This window comes from Drosophila obscura, unplaced genomic scaffold (genome assembly GCF_018151105.1).
Source record: "Drosophila obscura isolate BZ-5 IFL unplaced genomic scaffold, ASM1815110v1 contig_1, whole genome shotgun sequence".
Classification (NCBI taxonomy): domain Eukaryota; kingdom Metazoa; phylum Arthropoda; class Insecta; order Diptera; family Drosophilidae; genus Drosophila; species Drosophila obscura.
This window is the reverse complement of record NW_024542679.1, coordinates 6,141,687-6,163,126: the sequence shown is the minus strand read 5'-3', so window position 1 is coordinate 6,163,126 and position 21,440 is coordinate 6,141,687. Positions and strand designations below refer to the sequence as shown.

At 49.5% G+C, this 21,440-nt stretch overlaps 6 protein-coding genes across 11 annotated transcripts in view; 2 read left to right on the top strand and 4 right to left on the bottom strand.

Annotated features, from left to right (window-relative positions):
* Positions 1–4,714, top strand: part of LOC111067477 (four and a half LIM domains protein 2) — a 60,130-nt gene extending 55,416 nt beyond the window's left edge. For 3 of the 4 annotated variants that reach the window (XM_022356549.2, XM_022356551.2, XM_022356552.2), the window contains 3 exons: positions 3,143–3,312; positions 3,395–3,581; positions 3,650–4,714. In XM_022356549.2, coding sequence (XP_022212241.1) covers positions 3,143–3,312; positions 3,395–3,581; positions 3,650–3,807 — 515 coding nt within the window. In that variant the 3' untranslated portion in view covers positions 3,808–4,714. Of the gene's footprint in view, positions 1–1,842; positions 2,075–3,142; positions 3,313–3,394; positions 3,582–3,649 lie in introns of all 4 variants that reach the window. The other variant, XM_022356553.2, reaches the window with a different exon arrangement.
* Positions 4,715–4,790: 76 nt separating this feature from the next.
* On the bottom strand, positions 4,791–5,679 carry LOC111067482 (proteasome subunit beta type-4-like). Its single transcript, XM_022356557.2, has one exon. It carries the CDS (start codon positions 5,629–5,631, stop codon positions 4,891–4,893), a length of 741 nt encoding a protein of 246 aa, XP_022212249.2. The 5' UTR covers positions 5,632–5,679; the 3' UTR covers positions 4,791–4,890.
* A 909-nt stretch (positions 5,680–6,588) lies between these two features.
* Positions 6,589–7,475, top strand: LOC111067483. The gene has a single exon (XM_041593422.1). The coding sequence runs from the start codon at positions 6,858–6,860 to the stop codon at positions 7,407–7,409; it is 552 nt and encodes a 183-aa protein (XP_041449356.1). The 5' UTR covers positions 6,589–6,857; the 3' UTR covers positions 7,410–7,475.
* A 370-nt stretch (positions 7,476–7,845) lies between these two features.
* LOC111067481 (protein TsetseEP) lies at positions 7,846–11,227 on the bottom strand. The gene is made up of 3 exons (XM_022356556.2): positions 10,970–11,227; positions 8,461–9,566; positions 7,846–8,389 (listed from the first exon to the last, which is right to left on the bottom strand). Exons 2-3 carry the CDS (start codon positions 9,554–9,556, stop codon positions 8,265–8,267), a joined length of 1,221 nt encoding a protein of 406 aa, XP_022212248.2. The 5' UTR covers positions 9,557–9,566; positions 10,970–11,227; the 3' UTR covers positions 7,846–8,264.
* A 1,079-nt stretch (positions 11,228–12,306) lies between these two features.
* On the bottom strand, positions 12,307–20,969 carry LOC111067534. 3 transcript variants are annotated; one of them, XM_022356646.2, is made up of 5 exons: positions 20,837–20,937; positions 20,523–20,628; positions 17,484–17,560; positions 12,935–13,641; positions 12,307–12,873 (listed from the first exon to the last, which is right to left on the bottom strand). In XM_022356646.2, exons 2-5 carry the CDS (start codon positions 20,535–20,537, stop codon positions 12,428–12,430), a joined length of 1,245 nt encoding a protein of 414 aa, XP_022212338.2. In that variant the 5' UTR covers positions 20,538–20,628; positions 20,837–20,937; the 3' UTR covers positions 12,307–12,427. The 3 variants fall into 3 exon arrangements, with proteins under 3 accessions (XP_022212338.2, XP_022212339.2, XP_022212337.2); XM_022356647.2 differs by having other exon boundaries at positions 12,935–13,638; XM_022356645.2 differs by lacking the exons at positions 12,307–12,873; positions 12,935–13,641 and adding an exon at positions 15,137–17,042 and having other exon boundaries at positions 20,837–20,969.
* On the bottom strand, positions 13,852–14,911 carry LOC111067535 (the record flags this gene model as incomplete). Its single annotated transcript, XM_022356648.2, has 1 exon — positions 13,852–14,911. A coding segment is annotated over one exon (888 nt), but the record flags the coding sequence as incomplete, so codon positions are not given.
* Positions 20,970–21,440: the final 471 nt, after the last annotated feature.

The window sequence follows — 21,440 nt, the reverse complement described above, 5'->3', positions numbered from 1 at the left end:
TCGTTGTCTTATCAAAACAAACCCACAGACAAGAGACCCCCGACTGGAATTAAAAACAAGCAAATTCAATTTCTCTTTTCACTGAATCCCAAAAACTAATAAATCCGTAGACCCGACCCCCCGACCAGACCAGCATTTGTCTGTCTGCCCTGCGGGTCAAAGTCAAAGTCAAAGATCTCACAGAGAGTGAAAATCAAACAGAAAGAAAACTTTGTCAGCGCTAAATGAAAACCTCTTCCTCTTCGGAACTCGTACTCGTACACTCGTACAATATTTTCGCTGATCCGAATGGCATTGTCTCTCGATTGCAATTAAAAATGCAGACCATGCACACGGCCTAAGGGATTTCGGATTTTGGTTTTCTGTTTCTGTTTTTTGTTTTGTTTTTTGTGTTGACAAATGCAAATCGCAATCGACATCCAAATCCACTTTCATTTTTAATGCCTTGACACTCGCCGGGATACGGGGTTTTTGAGCAAATGACATCAATCACAGCACTCACACGCACACAGCTACAGCTACAGGCATCGACCTGTCAATATATCATTATCTCAATGTCTGTCTATCCACTTGACCTCAGCAGCAGCAGCAGCAGCAACTGCGGCAAACGTTTGTTGTAGGCGTTCGTCTAGCATCTCGCGTTCCCTGGTCAGTGGGCGACGTCTTTGGGTATTGTGCGCCTGACAACCCATCACAATTAGTTATAATTATGTTGGACATTCGCGGCTATAAATAAGCAATGCCTTATGCCAGCCCACCATTTAACCGCAAAAGCCATACGAACGCTGCTGCTCCAATGGTAATCCAACACGGATGGGAGCGATCTTTTGTGGGGCAAGATTGAGAAGTAGTTCATTGATTCATTGATCTTTCATTTGAGAGATTTCCAGTGTAGCTTGTACACACAGATTTCTACTACAGTTTCCTCTCTCTCAACTTTGTCTTACATCATTCCACCGATTTGTGAGAGGTTTCTTTGCAATCTCTCTTTGAATCAGCATTAAAATTGCTTAGCTTTTGGGAATTACTTTAACATTCTTTGAGCCATATACAATATCTCTCCGCCGCATCTGCTCCACATAATTGTGTGGGTTTCTTTTGAAGATATTCTATCCGTACAATTCCGTGCTTCCTGTGCGCCTCCAGCTTCAGCTGTGAGACAATTTCCTGCTCATGAGATTCAGCAACAATCTCAATCGTTATTTTTTGCTGCGAGTATTTCTATGTATTACAAACAAAAAAAGTTAATTATTTAATGATTTATGATCGGCAGGCAGTGGTTTTTGCTGTTGTTTTCATTTCCATTATAGCCAATTTGGGTTCGGATTTTATTTATAAGCATTCGCTAAGTTTAATGAAACTTGTTATTCGGCAAATGATGTCATAGAGGACGGCAAGCAGCAGGCAGCAGGCAGCACGGCAACGCCTTGTTGCGAGATGGATGGATGGTTGGATGGTAGAGTGAGACCTGGCGTCGCCAAATTTGTATTCCCTCTAAATCTAGAACCAGATCCAGATCCAAAATGCAGATAAAGCCTACTGCTTGTTGTGGCTGTGGCTGCCGCTGCTGCTGCTGCTGCTGGTCGGTCTTCTTTTTGGTCAAATGAATTGTGGAGTGGGGGCCCAAGTCTATTGATCGCAGAAATTGACCCACATCGGAGCGAAACGATCTATTAACTGGCAGTTTTCGTGACTTATTAAGCAAGTACTTGTACTAACTAGTAGCTTGCGGAGAAGGCTGTAGGAATTGAGAGAATCGAAGCCACATCTGGGGTACACTTTCCATTCGTGTTTGTTGCTGTCTTGCTGTTTTAATCAACTGCGGTTCGATCCCTTGAGTAGCATTCGATTATGACCGACGTGGATGTTCTCAGCTCGAGAATGAAGTCTCGATTGCATCTGCAGTCGAAGACCATTGGCGCGGAGCGCATTAAGAAGGCCAAGGATAACAACGAGGATATTGCCGTGCTGAGCATGTTCCTGCCCAATGCCTCCGCCGTGGAGGAGAATCGCAATTTCTATTGCCAGCTGGGCGACTACTGTCGGCAGGGCGATCCGCGTGCCACCAAAGCAGGTAACCCCCCGCAAAAAAAAACAAAAAAAACCATTGGAGTCATAAATTACTCGTATGTTAATCAACGCCGGAATGATACATCATAATTTATCATTATTATTGCCCAAAAACTATTCAAATGGGCCGAGAAGAAAGGCGCCGCCCACAGGCCATAGACTGAATAAAGCCAATAGCGTCATCTTTACGGATGATGTGGATGTGAATGTGAATGATGACTAATCAATGGACCTTTTATGGAATCTCTCAAAACAAGCTAGACACGAATTCTGTCTAGATATTTGATATGACAAAATGTAGGGGGCTATAAATTAAGGTATACGTACAAAATGGGGGCCATGACTGCCATCGATTGAAGGAGGAAGAACTGCTTAAAGTTTCGCCAAGTAACACAGACAAATTAAAGAACAATTTCCAGGCAGCATAAGTCCAAATTTCCACACAATTACCCGCTTTAGCCTACATTTCCGTTCCCGCAAATGGGAAAAGCTATCTTGAACTCTTTTTTCCTTTTTTTGCCATTGTGTCTGCTTATTTTTGGCAACAGAACAGACATTTCGAACACGCAATAAATAAAGTCAGCAGAGCATTAAACAGAGCCCCCCCCACCAGTCGCTTAAATGTCTTCTCTGGAGTGGCTTTTGTCTAGAGACTAGCCAAATATTTGCGTAATTTCTGCATTAATTGTTTATGAAAATGTCAAAAGATATACCTATAGAGAGAGAGGGCTGAGAAAGAGAGTGGGGGCGTGTCAGGCACCCCCTCCGCTTTGGGAGAATGTTGCATGTCTGGCAAACATAATGGGGGAAAAGTTTCCATCTTTTTTCTGTGTTGTTTTGTTTTATATTGAAAAGCCGATTGTCTTCCATCCACTGATTGAGTGTGCCCCACTCGGGGCGGTGGCGGCCTGAATATGTCCGGGCTATGTCGATGACTGGAAATTGAGGTTTTTCTCTAGATTAAATCGCGACCATAGCTGGGTTAGTGGGTTGCAAAGTTCAAGGTCTCCCCAACAAACAAAAAAAAAAATGCGGAAATTGATTGAAAATATTTCATTGATTGATTTCACAGGTACCAAGAAAATGGAGTACAAAACCCGTCAGTGGCACGAGAATTGCTTCTGCTGCTGCGTCTGCAAGACGGCCATCGGCACCAAGTCCTTCATACCCAGGGAGCAGGAGATCTACTGTGCCGGCTGCTACGAGGAGAAGTTTGCAACGCGCTGCATCAAGTGCAACAAGGTAAGGGCATCGAGAATATAAATATATCTATCTATAAAATATGAGTGGTTCCATAGTAATATCTTTCTCGATAATCGCTTAGGTGATCACCTCTGGTGGGGTTACCTACAAGAACGAGCCGTGGCATCGGGAGTGCTTCACCTGCACCCACTGCAACATCACGCTGGCCGGCCAGCGATTCACCAGTCGCGACGAGAAGCCCTACTGTGCCGAGTGCTTTGGCGAGCTGTTTGCCAAACGCTGCACGGCCTGCGTGAAGCCCATAACAGGTGAGCGGATAGCCCTTTATCGCTGCGAGTCTTTGGCATTGGTAACTTATTAATGGCTTATTCCACAGGCATTGGCGGTACGCGCTTCATCTCGTTTGAGGATCGGCACTGGCATCACGACTGCTTCGTGTGTGCCAGCTGCAAGGCCAGTCTGGTGGGGCGCGGCTTCATCACCGACGCATCCGACATCCTCTGCCCCGACTGTGCCAAGCAGAAGTTGATGTAAGGATCGGAACAGATCGGTGGCGCAAACAAGCGGATATTAGCCATAAACCCATTCAACGAAATTATGGATCAAACAATGAGGAAAACACACACAGATAGAGGGGAGGAATATATATACATATATATATATATATCTACATGTATTAAAACGATATACAAGAGAAGATAATGCCTTAAAACTTACATTAGAAATGGAGAGAAATTCGAGAGGAAAGTGGAAGGAAGAAAGTGAAAACTGAGTCCTACAGAATCAAAAGCAAATTGAATTAAATTTTGTAAAATTTCCAACCGATAGATAGTCCCTGCTTTATCTGCACCATCAGAGATTGTATAGATATTTATAATTTGTAATTGCATTTCAAGGCGAAATCAAAATTCACACAGAAAACAACAACAACAAAAGCAAACAAAAAAAAGAAGGAAGAAGAAGAAACCAATATGAAATACTGGTACCATTTGTAACTACAAACAATATTGTTGCCGCATTGAAAAATGTATGTTTATTTATTTATTTTAAGTTTTAACCAAGCGACAGGCGAGTGCCAGACACTGCTGGAACGGTAGATTGTGCAGAGTAGGGAGAAGCAGAAGCAGAGGAGGAGAGTGGGAGTGGAAGTGGGAGTGGAGTGTCCTAGCCGCGAGTTGCACATTCTTAAAACAGTTTTATTGTATTAAACAAAACAACAAAAAAACCACACGATTTTTATGTTTGATGTGAATTGTTATGTTAATTAAACAGCAACAAAAGCCACACACACGCACGCACATGCGCACACACAGACACAGACACAGCCACAGCCACATACACATACACACATGTCCTAGCAATTTAATTGTTTAGTTTAATCATTTCCCTTCGATAGTTTTTGCCTTGCTTTGGTGGGAGGCGACTCCGCTACACACACACAAAAATAATAATGATAATTGCGACACAACATTATATCAAATGTCCTAAACTACTTAATGAAATTCAATCTAAATAAATTAATAAATTATCAACCATATTGTTTAATGTGTCTTGCTGGAGAGAGGACACCACACAAATTGCTCCATAGTGTTATAATTCGCGTGTATTTGTGTGCTTCTAGTGCAGTCTATTGTGGCGAACGAGCGTCCAGTCTTCGTTCACCTTGTAGGGCCCCTCGATGCGGCATCCGCTGGCGTCACAGACGCCCACCGTGTAGTTGGGAATGGCACGAGCGTCGCGATAGTGCAGCGTCTCCATGCACAGCCGGACCAAAGCCAGGGCCTCCTCCTCTGTGAATTCGCGGTCCTTTGGCTTCTTGTCATGCACCATGGGCAGGACCATCTGCTGGGCTGAGTCAGTCATCGCCACATAGTCCTCGACGAAGAGTCCGCGACCATCAATGTAGGACAGATAGGGGCCTGCCGTTGGCTCCATGCCACCCACAACAAAAGCCACAGCCGTGGGATCATTGGAAGTGCGACGAGTGTACGAGGTACGCGTCAACCAGCCGGCCAGAGTCTTGGGTTTCATTTCCGTGGTGTCCTGGTAGATGCGATCCGTGATAACCTGCGCATCAATCGTCCGCTTGTACATTTGTATGTCGGCAAAGTCGCCGCCCCCGCCCATTACAATCTGCTCGTTGATCTTGAAAACTCGATCCACATTCTGGAACCGAGGCATCGATCCATAGTTTACACAGGTGTCGGCTGCCACCAGAACCCCTTTGTCGTAGCGAATCCCGATTACGGAGGCACCCGTGGTAGGGGGTATCCCGGCCGGGTCCTTGTTGATCCCCATGAACATTAGGAACTCGGCCACTTGCTCCGGGCTGGCCCTTTGGTACTCTTGCTTGATCATTCTTATTTGCCGGGTTTTTGTAAAAAAATATTCAGAACGTTAAACGTAAGAGCAGTTTTGGTCGGAGCCCCTAACTTTACTGAGAATATTTTTGGAATGAATATTTTGAATATTTGACTTGATATTTGTTTTGTCAAGTGTGACTGAAACCTCAGAAACGTCATTTTCAAAATATGCCGATGATACGCCATAACATAGGGGCGACAACTTAACATAACATAAGGGCGAAAACTTAACATAACATAAGTTCAAAAAGTTAACATAACATAAGTTCGAAAACTTAACATAACATATGGCGAATTCCTATCGAACAGGCCAAAAAAAACTCGTCAAAAAGGAAGAAGAAGAAAAAAAACTCGTCAAAAAGGAAAAAGAAGAAGAAGAGAAAAGTCGTCAAAAAGGAAGAAGAAGAAAAACCTCTGCCGAAAATTCACGCCCAAAAGTATGTCACGATTTATACCGCAGTTAACTTTGTATAGCAGTTAGCTGGGATTTTTGTTTCATGTAGAATTCATGTAAGAATCACGTAAAATTGCAATCGCTGTGTAGTTGCCATGTAGCTTAAATCAATACGGATTTACATACATATATACAGTTTTTGGTTAAAAATTGTATTTTAATTGATGTTATTATATTTCTAACATAAAGAGTTTTATTGTATAATTTACTCTTCAAGGCTGACATCCAGCATTGCTGGATTGCTGAATTTCTGGATTGTCAATAGCCTTTCAAAGAGCTAAACGTTAATCAGGTGCAAATGCCTCTCCAGGAAGTATAACACTTTCACTCCACGCACCAATCGAGCCGAGCATCGCAGATTGGCGAAATGCCAGGGGCCTTTTTGGGGCCAGCCGGAGAATAATATAACAGAAAATTGACAAATAAATGCAAATCAGTAACTCAAACAGCGCAAACGACTCAAAGCCGGAGCCAAAGCGCAGCGAGAGCGCGGAGCACGGGGTGCGGACACGTCTCAGGTGCGTCTGTCTGCTGTTGGCCTGGCCAAGTGCCAAGCGCTTAAACGGGCCGCGCAAAGGTAAATACAAACAGCACTCAATTACACTCAGGGCCCGGTAAAAGAGGCATAACCAATGTTAAATTGATAAAAAAAGAAGCGCAGCACTTGGAATAAGTTCGCTGGCCAGTTGGAAGCCGAAATTAGTGCAACGACAGGCGACTGCCCGTGCGGGTCTCTCTCTCTCTCTCTCCACTTTACCACTTCACAAATGATGCAGCTGATTTACATTGCCATGGGTGCCTTGGTGCTGCTCTCCTCGGCCCTGCAGGCGGCCGTTGTGCCGCTGACTGCCATCGAAACGGGCAGTGTGGACGATAAGCCCTTTGATTTGGATGCGGAAAAGTTCGGCTATCTGGAGCTCAAGCCAAATGGTTCGCTGATCCTGAGACATGGCACCAACCAGAGCGGCAGTAATCTTCAGAATCTCCTGCTGCTGCGTGGAATACTGCAGGCCATCAAGCTGGGCCAGCCCAATCCCCATCCCCATGGGCACACCAAGTTCTTCATCAGGATCTACGGCAACGGAGTGGAGCACAGGTTCCCCCCACTGCTGGAGAACATCATTCAGCGCATCCAGACCTACTTCTCCGTCTACCGCTACACGGACACCAGTCAACCGGTGCGTAGGGACGAGCTGCCCGCCAAAGAGGCCACAGACGGGGCTCTGGAGCTCACCACCGTGCGCCCTGGCGACGAGGATGACCTGATAGCCATTGGGGAGAAGGATGTCTACATTACAGTGGGCGAGGGCGCTGACTAGACCCCGCCCCGCTCGGATTTGTCTATTTATTTCATATATTTATGCGCCTAGCTCTAAGCCAATAAAATCCCGTTCCGTTCCCCAAGACCGACGACCTACCCACCTAAGTTTGGGCACGTTCCGTGAGTGTTTTGTATGCGCCGCTGCGGATGGGGCCAAACTAATATTTTGCCCGTGTGCTGCCGGGGAATTTGTGCGAACTGGCGCAAGAAACAACCGTTTGAGGGTCATTGTCATTGCACAATCTGCAATTGGCTTGAACTGAATTCAATTTGCTGCATGGCAAAATCTGCATTTGAGCACTGAAGATCGAGTGATCTCAGCTGCAATCTTTTGAATGAGGTTGAACTTTGCATTCCGGTAGAATTCCCATCCATCCTATTGCCCCACCCACTTGGAGTTCTCTCCCTCTCTCGCTCTCTGCGCCCTTTTTTTGTACATTTTACATTCACTTTTTTATTGTTCTGTTTTACTTTTTCAATGTTATGGTTAATGAATATGTAATGATGATGATGATGATGAATACGAACTCTGCGTGATGATAATTAAGTATGAATGTCTCTTTCCCGCTTCGCTGCTGTTAATTGATGGCTGGAAAATGGAAAACTATGTGCGATGCAATGCGATGCGTGTTCGGTGTGTTAGTAATTAAAATGTACGCTTGTGGGTGTGTGGTGTGGTGTGTGGTGGTGTCTGTGGGCTGTGGTATGTGGATGGTTGATGTGGTTGATGGTGGGAAAAAAAACCCCCGTGCTCAGGCCTGTCCAGGCCCCAAGCATGCGATGAGAATCAGTCGGAGAACCAAAGCTGCCCATAGGTGGATTGAGATTCAGAGAGGCGTTCTGGGTCGCACGCCTAGGCCTGTGGCACAATGGGCGTGGCAATGGCAATGCTCTCGGCGGGCTCTGACTTTAGGATCTGATCGATCTTCTCGAAGGATGTGCCCTTGACCAGCAGCTCCTCTAGCACACCCTTGGCCGCTGTAGGGGAGAAATTTTGCAGCAATTTTCGTGTGAAAAGAATGAAATGTAAGGCACATCGCTGTACTCACGCTCTTCCTTGACCTGCTCCTTGGCGATCTCGGGGCTCTTCAGCTCCTGCTTGATGGCGTTGCTCTCCAGCAGCCGGCCAGCGAACTCGGCCTTCGTCCCCTGGGACTGGGGCTGGGGCTGCTCGGCTATGATGGGCTGTGGCTGTGGCTGCTCCAGTGGCTGCTGCTCCTTCAGCAGCGGTAGCTCCGGCTGCGCCAGCTCCTTCTTGAACTCTGGCTCCTCCTTCAGCTCAGTCACTGCCTTGGCAAGCTCCAACTCCTTCTTAGGGTCCAACTCCTTCTTGAGCTCCAACTCCTTCTTAGGGTCCAACTCCTTCTTGAGCTCCAACTCCTTCTTGGGATCCAGCTCCTTCTTAAGATCCAACTCCTTCTTGGGCTCCGCCTGCTTCTTGAGTTCCGGCTCTGCCTTAATTTCGGGCTCTGCCTTGAGGCCGGGCTCTGCAGTCGGTGCAAGCTTCACGGCCGGCTCGGCGGCTGCTTCTGGCTCGGGCTGGATGCTGCGCGCCCGGATGGAGGAAATGGGCCAGGAGTAGACGGGAGTGTGGACCACATCCACCACAGGATGGGTGTGGTACACCTGGGGCAGGCTGTAGAAGTGACGCGCCTCGGCGGCAATCAGTGGCTGGGTGTTGGCTGGCGTCTCAATCAGGTCGTCCTTCTTGGAGCCACCGGGGAAGAGGGCCGGGAAGAAGCCCGCGCCGGCGGCGGCGGCGGCTGCTGCAGCCTCTCCGATCTGGCCGGACACAATCTCGACACCCTGCGACACCTGCTGCTGGATCTGGTTGGAGGTCTCCTGGACCCCCTCAAACTGCTTGCCTTCCAGTCCGCCGGCGCGTCCCGATCCCACAGTCTCCAGCACGGAGCCCAACGAGGCGGCTGCCGAGGCCGGCACATACACATAGGTCTCCTCGTGATGTGGCGTGGCCACACGGGCCAGCGGGGACAGGCCGTGCACGTAGCGCAGCGTCGGCTCCAGGCGCATCTGAGCCTGCACCTGCGGCGTCACGATCACAATGTGCTGTGCCGTCGGCTCGTAGGGCTTGGCCTGGCCGCCCATCGCTGCCAGGGCTAGGCAGAACAGCGCGAGGAGGAACATGCTGCAAATTCTGCAAACGGGAACAGAATGGAACAGAATGGGGGGGGTGGTCAGGTTGAGCATCGATCGGATCTCCTCCTCCTGCAATCAACTCCTCCAACTGCTGCAAACTGGTCTCTGGCCACTGATCTATTTATAGATGCAACTACAGGCTACAGGCACTCCTCCTCCTTCTCCTTCTCGTTCCCCCACTCCCACTGCGATCCACCAAAGTCCATTCTAAATTTAAAGCCATTTTCTGTGTGTGTGGTGTGTGTGTGTGTGTGTGTGTAATTGCATGTTGCAGAACAGGATGCAGCACGGAGTCCGTACATGGATGGAGTGACTATTAACCGGTTTGCAATTGATTGGCCTGCTCGGCATCTGAATGGGGAATGGGGAAAGGGGAAAGGGAAGGGATCTGCCTGCCGATGCTACACTTCTAGTGTAGATACAAACTAATGACCAGAAGCAGCTTTATGGCTTAAATCTGTACTTGCTAGTCGAGCTTCTATACCCCCCCAACCACCTCCACTGTCCATGAAGATTGCTGCCAAAGAGAGTTCTTCGTGTGAGGCAAGTTCGTTGCCCAAGTCTTTTGTTTCGCAGTGAATTAATTGCATGAAAATAATGCCTGACTTTAATGACTGAATCTGCAGCCATATTATGCAAGATTCGTTCAAGTTTCCATTATATTAAAATATAGTTCCATGGAAGTATTCTACTGTACAGAAATTAATATATTTGCTGACTTTGATAGCTGCTGAACTTACTCATAAAAGTGCAAAAGTGTTATATTAACTGGTTTCGTGAATATGTGTCTGTTGTACCCCAAATTCTATCTATTCTTCTATCAATTTCTCATATTTTTCCAATTTAATTCTTTCGATTTTCTGCACAGTTTTTTAGTCCATTTATTCGAGCTCCGATTAACCCTTTTTTCTAACATTCTTTCAAAGTTATGTTTCAATCTCCCCATAAGAATAAAAAGGCAAAGGTAGAGAAATTCTTCCTAGATTTTAGATGAAGTAAGCCTGAATAAAAACTAAACTAATATTTTGTTCTCCATCAAATCTCGTAGCCTTCCTTGGGGCTGATGGAATTCAGACACATTCCCAAAATTCTAGTCACACTTTTATTGCTCTTGTCATATTAATCACAATAAACCTACTAAGTTTTCTTATGATTCTAAACTAACATCACGAATTAATAGCTGAATCCCAAGTGCCTGCTGTTGCAGCTTAATTAAGCACTTCGCTGCAACGACCCCATAAACCCCATCTTAAGTGTTCAGAAAAAACAAACCAGCTCACGGATTAGAACTATGCCTAGACATAACTTTCTCGAAGCATGTGAATGTGAATGAGAATAGCAGAATAGGAGAATAGGATAACCATAACCATAACCCAAATCGGATTGGATGGCAGAACTTACCTTTCAGTCGGCGTTTGATGGCCTTTCACTACTTTCCCAAATCTAGGCAGGTAATTCGAGACACAGAGCACTTTAATGGACACACAAAACGCGATCCACGGGCGGAGCTACTTCTGTAGATACTTCTGCTGCGAGCTGCGAGCACAATGATTGCAATGATTGCTGGTTGCTGGTTTGCTGGTTTGCTGGCTGCTGGTTGCGGTAGGGCTGGGCGGTCTTCGGGTTCAGTCTTCAGTCTTAACACGGCGACCACTTCAAGGAAACTGGTGGCCAATGCTGCCTGGCCATGGCCTTTTATAATGTGCGCCGCGGACTGACCTAGCCCAAGAACAAAGAACCTGAGCCCAACCAGAAGAGCTGGAAATCTGCAGCTTCCCGCAGGAAAACAGACGGCCAGCAGGGGAGCGGCGGTGCTGGCAATGCTGGCAGTTGATGGCCAAAAGGAGCCAAAGCTGGCTAAGCAACAATAATACTCGTAATAGCAGCCGCAACTTGCAGAAGGGGGGGAAAGAAGACTCTGCCTCTATATCTACTCGTACTCGTACTTGTACTTCCACTTCTTTTTCTGGTTTCAGGTTCTGAGCTGCTGCTGCTGCTGTTGCTGCTCAGATGGCAGATGGTCAACGTAGATGTGGTTCGTCTCGGTCTCGGTCTCTGTCTCCGTTTTGATCGTGGTATTGGTCTGTGTCTCCTTCTCCTTCTCCTTCTCAGTGTCTCGGCCAAGTGCTCTGCAGCTCTGAAGTTTGTTAAACCTGCCGCGTAATAGAAGTCAAGCATGGCCAGGCGATTGCATTGAAGTTGCATTGACAGCCCAGCCCAGCCCAAGATTGGAGACTGGCATCTGGGGACCTGTGGCCACTGGCCACAGGCAACTGGTTCAGGTGCAAATTGAATGCGATCCGATGCGATGCGTTCCTCTCGAGCTGCATCTCTTCTGGATGTGCCCCTACCATTTAGATAATTTATTTTCATGTTGCCTGCATTGGCGGAAAAGATTAATCAAGATTTGCACATGCTTGCATTCAGCATTCAGCATTTTATTTTCTTTCTTTTTTCGCTGGCTGGAAGTCAATTTATTCTCGCTATAAACTATAATCACTTCCCGCAGCAATTAGATGCGTTTTCCCTGTCCTTGTACCTGTCCCCGTACCTGTCCCTGTACCTGTACCTCAGATCGGGTTTTGATCGCCTATTAGGATTGCTATTCCACATGCGGAATGAATTTCCGTCCATCTGTTTATATTTTTAGACTGCAAATGCTTTGGAGCGACTCCCAGATCTTCCCCCTGGCAATTTGCTTGCATAAATAAAATAAATCGCAGTAAAAACGTTGAAAATTAAGTTAATTAAATAGAGAAATTTTATTGGCAATTCGGAAGCTGGCACACACACAAAGTGTTTGTTTTTGTTGTACAATCCCATGCGAGGAGCAACCTCTCTCTCTCTCTCTCTCGTCTATTATTCGTAGTGCAGACGTCGCTTGGGCGCCATGCGAATGCTGGGCTTGGTGGAGCCCATGGCTGCCAGGAGCTGTGACTGAGCCTGACGGGCAGCGTAATCCTCGGCAATGGCTGTGCGCCATTTGTCCACCAGCGAGTCGGCGCTCGCTATGCGCACCGGCACGAGCGGCGTCTCTCGGGTCAGGGGGAAACGGGCGACGGTCAGCGGGCCATCATTGTAGTCGTAGTCATCGATGGCGGCCTTCTCGGCGGCAGAGTTTGGAGTTTTGATGACCAGCTGGTTGCGGGTCGGCAGGGAGATGCTGAAGGCGGCCGCCTCCTCGGGTGAGACGCCAGCAATGGCTGTGGCCTTGGGGGAAGCCACAGCCAGGCCATTCCGGCCGGAGAGTGCCACGGCATTGGGCTTGGAGGAGGCCACACCACCCTCGCCGGCAATGGACAGACCTGCAAGCAGTGAAAGATTCAAGATTCCTTCTTTTGGGATTGCTCCTTGAGGATCACTCACCCACTGGCTTGGCCTCGGCCACGGCCGCATCCTTCTTGGGGGCCATGACGGACACACTGTCGTTGACATCCTCGTAGGGATCCTCGCTGTTGGGCGGCAGGAAGTCGTCGGGCGAGATCTGCTGCTCCGTGACCTCGTCCAGCTTCTGTTCGTCGATCTTCTGGTCCGCCGGATTGTTGCCAGCCTCCAGGCCAAAGTTCGACGGCTGCTTCGGCGGTGTGGCAAACAGCTCCGGCTGCAGCAGCACACTGAAGTCCTTGATCTGGCCCGTCTGCTGCAGCAGCGCCAGGCTCTGGGCGGCCTGGCCCAGTTCCAGCAGACTGCTGGCATAGATCTGATTGTCCTCCGCGCTGAACGAGCCCTTGCGCTTGGCCATCTCCTGGATAGCCACCAGACGCGCGGCTGCCAGCTGGATCCTGTTAAAGTCACTGGCGCTGGCCGAGATCGAGCTGCTGCTGCTGCTGCTGCTGGTGGAGCTGGAACCGCTGCCATCGGCGGTGGCCGTGATGCTGGCCGCCGAAATGGTGATGGTGTCATCCGCATCGCGGGGTACGGCCCTCAGTTGCGGCTGCTGCTGCTGGCGCTGCAGGATGTAGCTGCCGAGGCTGCCATCCCGCTGGGGACGCAGCTGCAGCAGCTGGCCCCGCAGGCCGCCATAGTAGGGATGCTCCTCGTAGATCCGTGGAGCGCCTCGCGATCTGTGTCTGCTTTTTGGGGTGGGTTACATAGTCGGTTATAGAGAGTGTGTGTGTGTGCGGAGAGAGGGGAATGCAGAATGGTTGGATGCCTGTGCGTTGGAGGAAGAAAGCGTGGGATAGACGGAAGCGTTGCATCTACTTATCTACAGAAATCTACGGATACAGATTAACGGACTACTCAGTGGCCAAGACTCAGACTCAGAGTCTGAGCCAGTGGCCAAGGCGGAAGCTGTACAGGGGTTTGTTTACTTTAGGGTTTACTTTATTTACAGACTAGCGGGGGGGAGGAAATGACACAATTATTCGGGCCTCTGTTCTTAACGTAGGAACATCAGTATGGGTATCATCATATGGTAGCATCATCGTGGGGATCAGCGTTCTCAGTTGGCTCTCAGTTGAACAGATCCAGCTCCAGGTCTGCCGTCGCGTGCGCCTTGCCACCCACGCCGGCTATGGCCACCGAGTCCGGATTGAAGTACACATTGGTGGGCACGCCCTTCTTCAGATACGCCCTCGAGATGGGCGTGGAAATGGCCGTGCCGCCGTTGCCCACCACAGCCCTGGAGTGTGGCTCGAGGATCAGTGCCGCCTGCTTGCGTCCCTGGATGGCCTGAGCCTGCAGCGGCCGGTAGGGCAGGAAGTAGTTGCCGAACTGTATCTGCGGAATGTTGCCCGAGCTGCTGCTGCTGCTGGTCTTTCCCGTGGCCTCCACCTTGACGGGCACTCGCTTCAGCTTCGCTGCCCCGGAGGCGATCTTCCGCAGCTGCTGCTGCTGTAGCTGCTGCCTGGCAGCGGAGGAGCTGGCAGTGGAGATGACATGCTTGCCGGGAATGGCCAGAATCTCCTCGATCACGTAGTTGGGATTGATTTTGCTCACCGCTGAGCGGAGACCCGAATCACTCTTTAGATCGCCATTGGATTGTGTCTCCGCTGGTGGCTCTGGCTGTGCTTGCAGCTTTTCTGGCTTTTCGAGCTCTTCGGCTGAGCTTTCGGGTCTGATCGTGGTGGTGGTGGTGCTGGTGGTTGTTGCATCGGCTGTGGCAGGTGCTGCAGCTGTGGTGGGTTGCAGCACGTATGCCAGTGGCAGGCTGTAGGCCGCATAGTAGGGGGCGTTGTATATCAGAGCAGGCTGCAAGGCCCCATAGGCCGTTGGCTGGTTAGCCTTCGCGAGCAGCTGTGCGGGCGGCCAGGCCTCGAAGGAGGCAGTGCGCCAGTAGCCGTAGGCACTTTGGGGATTAGCATAGTTTGGGGACAGGATAGAGGATAGAGGCAGCAGCCGGTTAGTAATTTAATATTTACAGCAACAATTTCGTGGGGTTAGTAGTGGCTGGAGAGAGAGCATCATGCAGCAGAAGGATGTGGATGTGGATGAGGATGAGGATTAGCAGTGGGTGAAAATATGTGCAAAGATCTACTACTACTATGGTATGGGGTACGGGGTACGTGGTGCGGGGTGTGGCAGTGTGTGGTGGGGTACACGATGAGAGCAAAGCACAGCGAAACATTTACGAAAAATACAAACATTTATTTAAGTTACTAGCGAGTTACCAACTAAAATGAATCCTAGCTAAAATCAAAACTAAAGCAAAAGTTAAGCCTCAGACTCAAACATCATCTGCTCCTCCGCCGCCTCCTCCGCCTCCGCCTCCTCCTCCTCCGTCGTCGTACCCGTGGGCGGAGCATAGTAAACCGTCGGTCCGGTGGCCACCACCTTGCCCTCGCGCGGAAAACTCCTCGCCGCAAGATCGGTGCGTGCCAGGGCGTCCTGCAGGTCCACGTTCGCGGGTATGGAAATCACCTTGGCCCCGGGACCGGCGATTGTCAGGCTGCGCGGATGCGTCAGCGCGTAGCCGCCGGGACCCACAATGGCCGTGCCGCCGCTGCCGGCCGTGGCCACGCCCCCTGGGCCAGCAATCGCAATGCCGCCCTTGCGCACCTTCAGCCGCTGGATGATGATGCCGCCCTCGCGCAGCGCCTGCTTCTGGGTGCTCTGCTGTGCGGTGGCCACCTGGCCGATGGTGTGCACCAGTCCGCCGCCCCCCAGGCGGTTCTTGTGCCCAAACAGATGCTTCTCCTCGGACGCACTGCTGTCCTGCTCCGCGGCCGTGTTCTCCGGATCCTCGATGTTGCCATTCAAGTCCCCATCCCCAGCCCCATCCCCATCGCCGCCGCCCTCCTTCTCGTCGTCCCACTTGTAGTCGAACTGGGAGTCGCTGGACGGCTGCAGCTTCTGCTTCTGCGGAACGCTGCCCACGATGATGGGCTGGGAGCCGGACGACAGGGCTCCGGCCGGTCGGAAGGGCATCTTAAATATATTCTGGAAGGCGTTCTTGATGGCCGACGATGTCTGGTTCTGCATATCGGCGATGTTTATGCCGGGCACGCGGAACGGATTCAGCCGATTGCGATTCGGCAGCAGTCCGCCCGCAGGGGGCAGCGTCGAGAAGTGAACAGGCGCAGCGCTGGTGGAAATGGCCGGCAGCTGCTGCTGCTGCTGCTGCTCCGCCTCCTTTCCGGCGCCACGCACGGGCTTCACGGTGGAACTCACTCGCTTGCGACTCCCCGAGATCAGGCTATTCGCAACGGGTGCCACGGGTGTCGGCTGTGTGCGGTGCGGCTTGTGGGAAGGCTTCTCGCGCGAGTCCATACGGATCAGTCCCTGTGGCGCAGCCGGGGCTTTGGTTGTGGTGGTGCTGGTGCTGGTTGCGTTGCCCCGCTTGGGTGTGCCATCATCGTTGAGGGCCAGCTCTCTGGGCAGAAAGAAGAGATGGTACTTGGGCGTGGTCTTGCCCTGCTGCTTCCTGCCCGACTTGGCCTTGCCATAGAAGCTGTCCACGTCACCGATGATCTTGTAGCCTTTGACACGGTACTCTTGGGCGGCATGCTCCCGCAGGTACTGCTCCTTGTTCAGCCTGTACAGGTGCACGGGTATGACAAAGTGGGCGGGCAGCTGCTGGGCCTCCTGCTCCGTTGTGGGCTGCGGCAGCTCCACCTGGTTGGGTCGGAAGTACAGCTGCGATTGCTTCTCCTCGCTGGCTGGCGCTGGCGCTGGCGCAGCAGTTGCCTGGCGCAGCCTTGGCGGCAGATTGTAGCTCGATCCGGCCACGTTGCGGGTCAGCTTGACGGCACGGATCGATGGCTCGAGCAGTGTCTGGCCGTGGCTGCCGGCGAAGTGGTGCTGCTGGGCGTGGAACGGCTGGTAGGCGGGCTTGGGGAACAGATACTGGCTGGAGTCGAGTATGGGCGGCAGCTTGGGCTGCTCCGGCTGCTTCTTCACGTAGCCAAAGGCCTCGTTCACCCGCGCAATCTGCTCGAGGATGCGCTTCGCCTCGTCCGCCTTCTCGACGGTCGGCGGCGCCAGATTGGGATCAAACTCCTCGGGAAATTTGATCAGCCGCTGCCTCTGGATTCTGCAAACGAAAGTTAGGTATTTTGTTGTTGGTTGTCTCTCAGTTGGCTTTCGTTTCTAATCTCTAATCTAATGCATGTTGGTTGGTAATGTTGGTGGTGATGGGGGGGGGGGGGAATGTTGGCAAGGCAATGATTTTGGGTTAGCTTTGATGGATTCAGTTTAGTCACAATTCTGCAGGCTTCTGCCGGGTTTAGTCACAAATTCTACAATCTGGGCGAGAGACAGGTACAGAGAGAGAGCGAGCGAGCGAGCGAGCGAGCATCAACTTCTACTTTGGATTAGCGCACAGACTGTAGCCACAGCCACAGGGTACAGGCACAGACAGAGGCACAGGCATACATTTTGTTGGTGTGTTAATAGGGTCTTAGTCTTAGTCTTAGTCTCAGGCTTAGTCTTAGGAATTCGGGGGAGGGCTGGAAGTGGGGCTAGTAGTACTTACTCGACGGCTGCGCCACCGGCATCCAGTGGGCTCTGGCTGGCGGCCAGGGAGGCCAGCACCAGCAGTAGCGTTGACAGCTGCAAAAGAGAAGCGTATATATATATATATATGTGTGTGTTAGCCAAGTGCTGATAATGATAATGATAATCGCTGTGCCAAGTTCTGATGTATGTAGGACTCAATCTCCGTCTTTGGGTATTCCGATGCCGTAATGGCCCCAAGAATGCGGTCAAGTGTCTCGCGAAAGTCTTTCATTCTCCGCTCTCCCCGCTCTCTACGTTCTCCCCGCTCTCTACGTTCTCTCAGCTGTCTCAAGGCATTTGCATAATTTCTTTTAAGCTGTGGCCCAGCCCGGCCCGGCTCGGGCTGAAAAGTGAGAGCCGCAGCACCATCTGAGGATTGAAGTACTCCTCGTACTTGTCAGCTTTTCCCCCTTCCTTCCAGCACGAACCTCACGCTCAGCAAATATTTGCCTGCCGCACACACACACACCACACACTCTCTGTGTGCCAGCATATAACTCTCTTTATCTCTTCATCTTTCTCCCGATCTCTCTCTCTCTCCCTCTCTCCCTCTCTCTCTCGTGTGAACGATTTGGCAAAGTCAATATTGACGCAATCTTCTTGGGCGAGCGACCGTTAGCATCGCACGCCCATCTATCAAAACAGAAATGTCACTAAGCCGAAGAACGCAAAGCAATGAAAGCCAAAAGCCAGCACCAGCTACAGCTCCAGTCTCACCTCCAGCCTCACCTCCATCCTCAGCTCCAACCTCAGCTGTAGATGAAGCCAAAAACTGAAGCTAAAGCTGAAGTTGGGGCTCGTGTTGTGTCATTGACCTGAACCTCTAGGCGTCTGTTACGATTCGAAGCCGAAACGTAACTTGAAACAGCGCTGGATGTTCGATATTAACTGCTGAATGTTGGATGTTCGATATTGAATGTTGGATATTGAATGCTGATGGCTGATGCCTGTCGAACCTCACCGATCCGAGTTCAGATCGAAGCCCAGCATTGATTTGCAAGTTCTCTTGCACTTTGTGGCAACGTAACCCAAGATGTATGTATTTCCGTCCAGTCTGTCTTCTGTGATGGCTTTCTTTTGTGGCTGGGCCCCTCGGGTAACGAGATAAAATTGGGTGTGTTCCGTGCTCCAACCAAAAATAAACTGGGTTAATGTCTTGCATGCAAAGTTTACGCGCAGCATTTTATGTTCTCAAACAAGATATAAAAGTGTTCAAACAAGATCTCTGGTTCTTCGGCGGCCGCTCTCTGATGACACTTAAATGTGAAATGATATTCTGGAGAGACGCTGATGGAGTCAATTGATGGGAGATTGATGGACAGATGCAGGCACTGGGCAATGGGCACTGGGCACACAGCAGTGTGGACTGGAGAGAGTCACCACCAGCAATCAGCCAATCAGCCAATCAGCCATTGGTTTATTAATTTATGATATTGCACCTCTAATACGAGCGTATATATATGTGGCACTTGGGTTCTGTTCTCCCACACACACCAATAAATTCGATTGTTCTTCTCGGGCATATCATAATTCTGTTTATGGGCAGGGGGACTTTTAATTGCCATTTGGTTAGCCCACGCATGATTTTCTTACGCCTCTGGCATACTGATTTTTATTGATATTTGGGCTTTTCAATCGAAATTATGGTTACACATTAAATTCATTGTTTCCTACAGGCAACGGACGCGACCAGGCACTCAGGTATTTGTGCTTTAAAGGGCGTGTGGATATATCTACATATATCTGATACGAATATGAATAATGCAAGGGATAATCAGCCCATTGAAATGAATCACTTTTCACTTTTCAATTCGAGGTGGAGTCAGAATTCTGTCACGTTCCGCGTGGAGTGCTGAGCTGGAGGGGTGTACAAAAGGGTTTTCACTTTTAGAGTGGGGATGAAAAATTCTACGAAAAAGTTCTTTGAAATGAAATCAGAACTAAAAGCAAACGAGAAGGAACGTGTGAGTCGCTTCTGGGGACGCGACTCTACTTATACCCGTACTCAGTCAGTATATACATTTTTGAGGATGATTTTTTAGAATTTTAGAATTAAAAAAAAAATTTTACATTTTACGGGAGGGGGAGGGGGAGGGGAAGCAACTGAAAATTCTTCATTCTGGCTATAGTTATGATCCGATCTGATTCAGATTCCACACTCCGCACTCAGAATCTGGTAGATATGAGCATCTCTACGATACTGCGTTTTAGTTTTATCGTATCTTTAACGGCCTGCCACAGATTTCGTCCTTTGTGTGGGCGGAAGGGGGCGGGGCGAATTTGAATACACTTGTAGCAGTGTGATATCACATGAGCTGGAAACCAAATTTGGTTTCTCTAGCTCTTATAGCTCTAGATCCAGGCGCTCATCAAGACGGACGGACGGACAGCGGACAGACGGACGGACAGACGGACATGGCTATATGACTATAGGCTATTGATGCTGATCAAGAATATATATACTTTATGGGGTCGGAAACGTTTCCTTCTCTGCGTTGCACACATCCACTTTTACCACAAATCTAATATACCCCTTAACTCTTTTTTGAGTACGGGTATAAAAATTCCTTCTTTTGGGGGTTACAAAAAGTTCTCTGGGCATTCAAATTGATTTCTGATAATTAAAATGCCAAGCCAAAAGCCAAAAATATGGCCAAGCAGCATAGATACATATTATTCGTATAATATGTGCATATGGCACAGGGCATAATTAAGGCTAATTTCCGTAGCTGGGAAAGCCAAGCCAAGAAGCCAAGAAGCCAAGAATTGAGGCGAGAACCACTTAAGATTGTTGCCAAAAAATGTCGCTTAGTGAAAGTTCATTCCGGGAAGTGAAAGAAAACAGAAACGAAAGACTCAAGCCACGAACTTGGGCCACTTAACGAGCCAAAGGGTCAATGGGGTGGGAGGGAGGTAGGGCAGTCAAATGATTAATTGCGGCCAGCTCTAAACTAGTTTCGTTTTACGACTGAACTACCCAGCGAATTTCAATTTATTTTCACAGATTTTTACTTACCACAAATAAATGCATTCTGATGATGATGCCAAGTTCTTGAGACGTTCTTTACGATGTTTTACGATGGGGCCTTGGCTGTGTCTCTGCTTGTGGCGGTATCCTTGAACTGCGAACGAGAAACGAAAGGAATGGCACTCTGGGTTATCACGCGGAAACAACAAAAATCACAAACACACACACACACAAGAATGAGACAGAGACTGAGACACACAAAAAGTCAATCCTGTGGAGCTTTTAATTTACGATTGTTTCTTTTTTTGTTTCAGGCTAAGGGAACACTAAACACGAAGGCCGAATGGCTATCACACACACACCTCCTGCTCCTAGGTGGAAAGAACCAAGCGGGCCAGACAACGACTGAAGATGAACTGAATGGTGGCCGGGCCCAACGCCTCTGTTTATAACATTTCCATTAGCCAAGCAGCCACAGCGACAGCGGCAGCAACGTTGACGGGCCAACGAAAGAAATGGCCAACGAAACAGGGCCCCAGCACCAGCACCAGCGCCAGCAGGTGTAAGAGAGCCACAATAAGAGAGAGAGAGAGAGAGGTAGAGAGAACGATTGGCTAAGAGAAACCATTAATTGGGAGTCGCCTTGGGCTGAGCCACTTATCAGGCTGAGTAAATCTGTGGGCCGGGAAGGGTTTTTTGTTTTCAGTCCCGATCCACATTGATATTCATGGATCAAAGTCTAGGCAAAGGCTTGTGCAGATTGAGATCTCGCCACTCTACGACGAGCATTTGCAGGCACTTTTCGTTTCGATTGAAACTTGTTAGGTCGCTGACAGTTAGGGTCTTTGTCTTCTGTCTTCTGTCTTCTGCCTCCATGGTGCTACTGTTCATATAGTAGCATCCGAATCATCCTCAAGTTCACAGCTGACGTTGATTAATTGGCCGTTTATTGGTCGTTGATTGGGT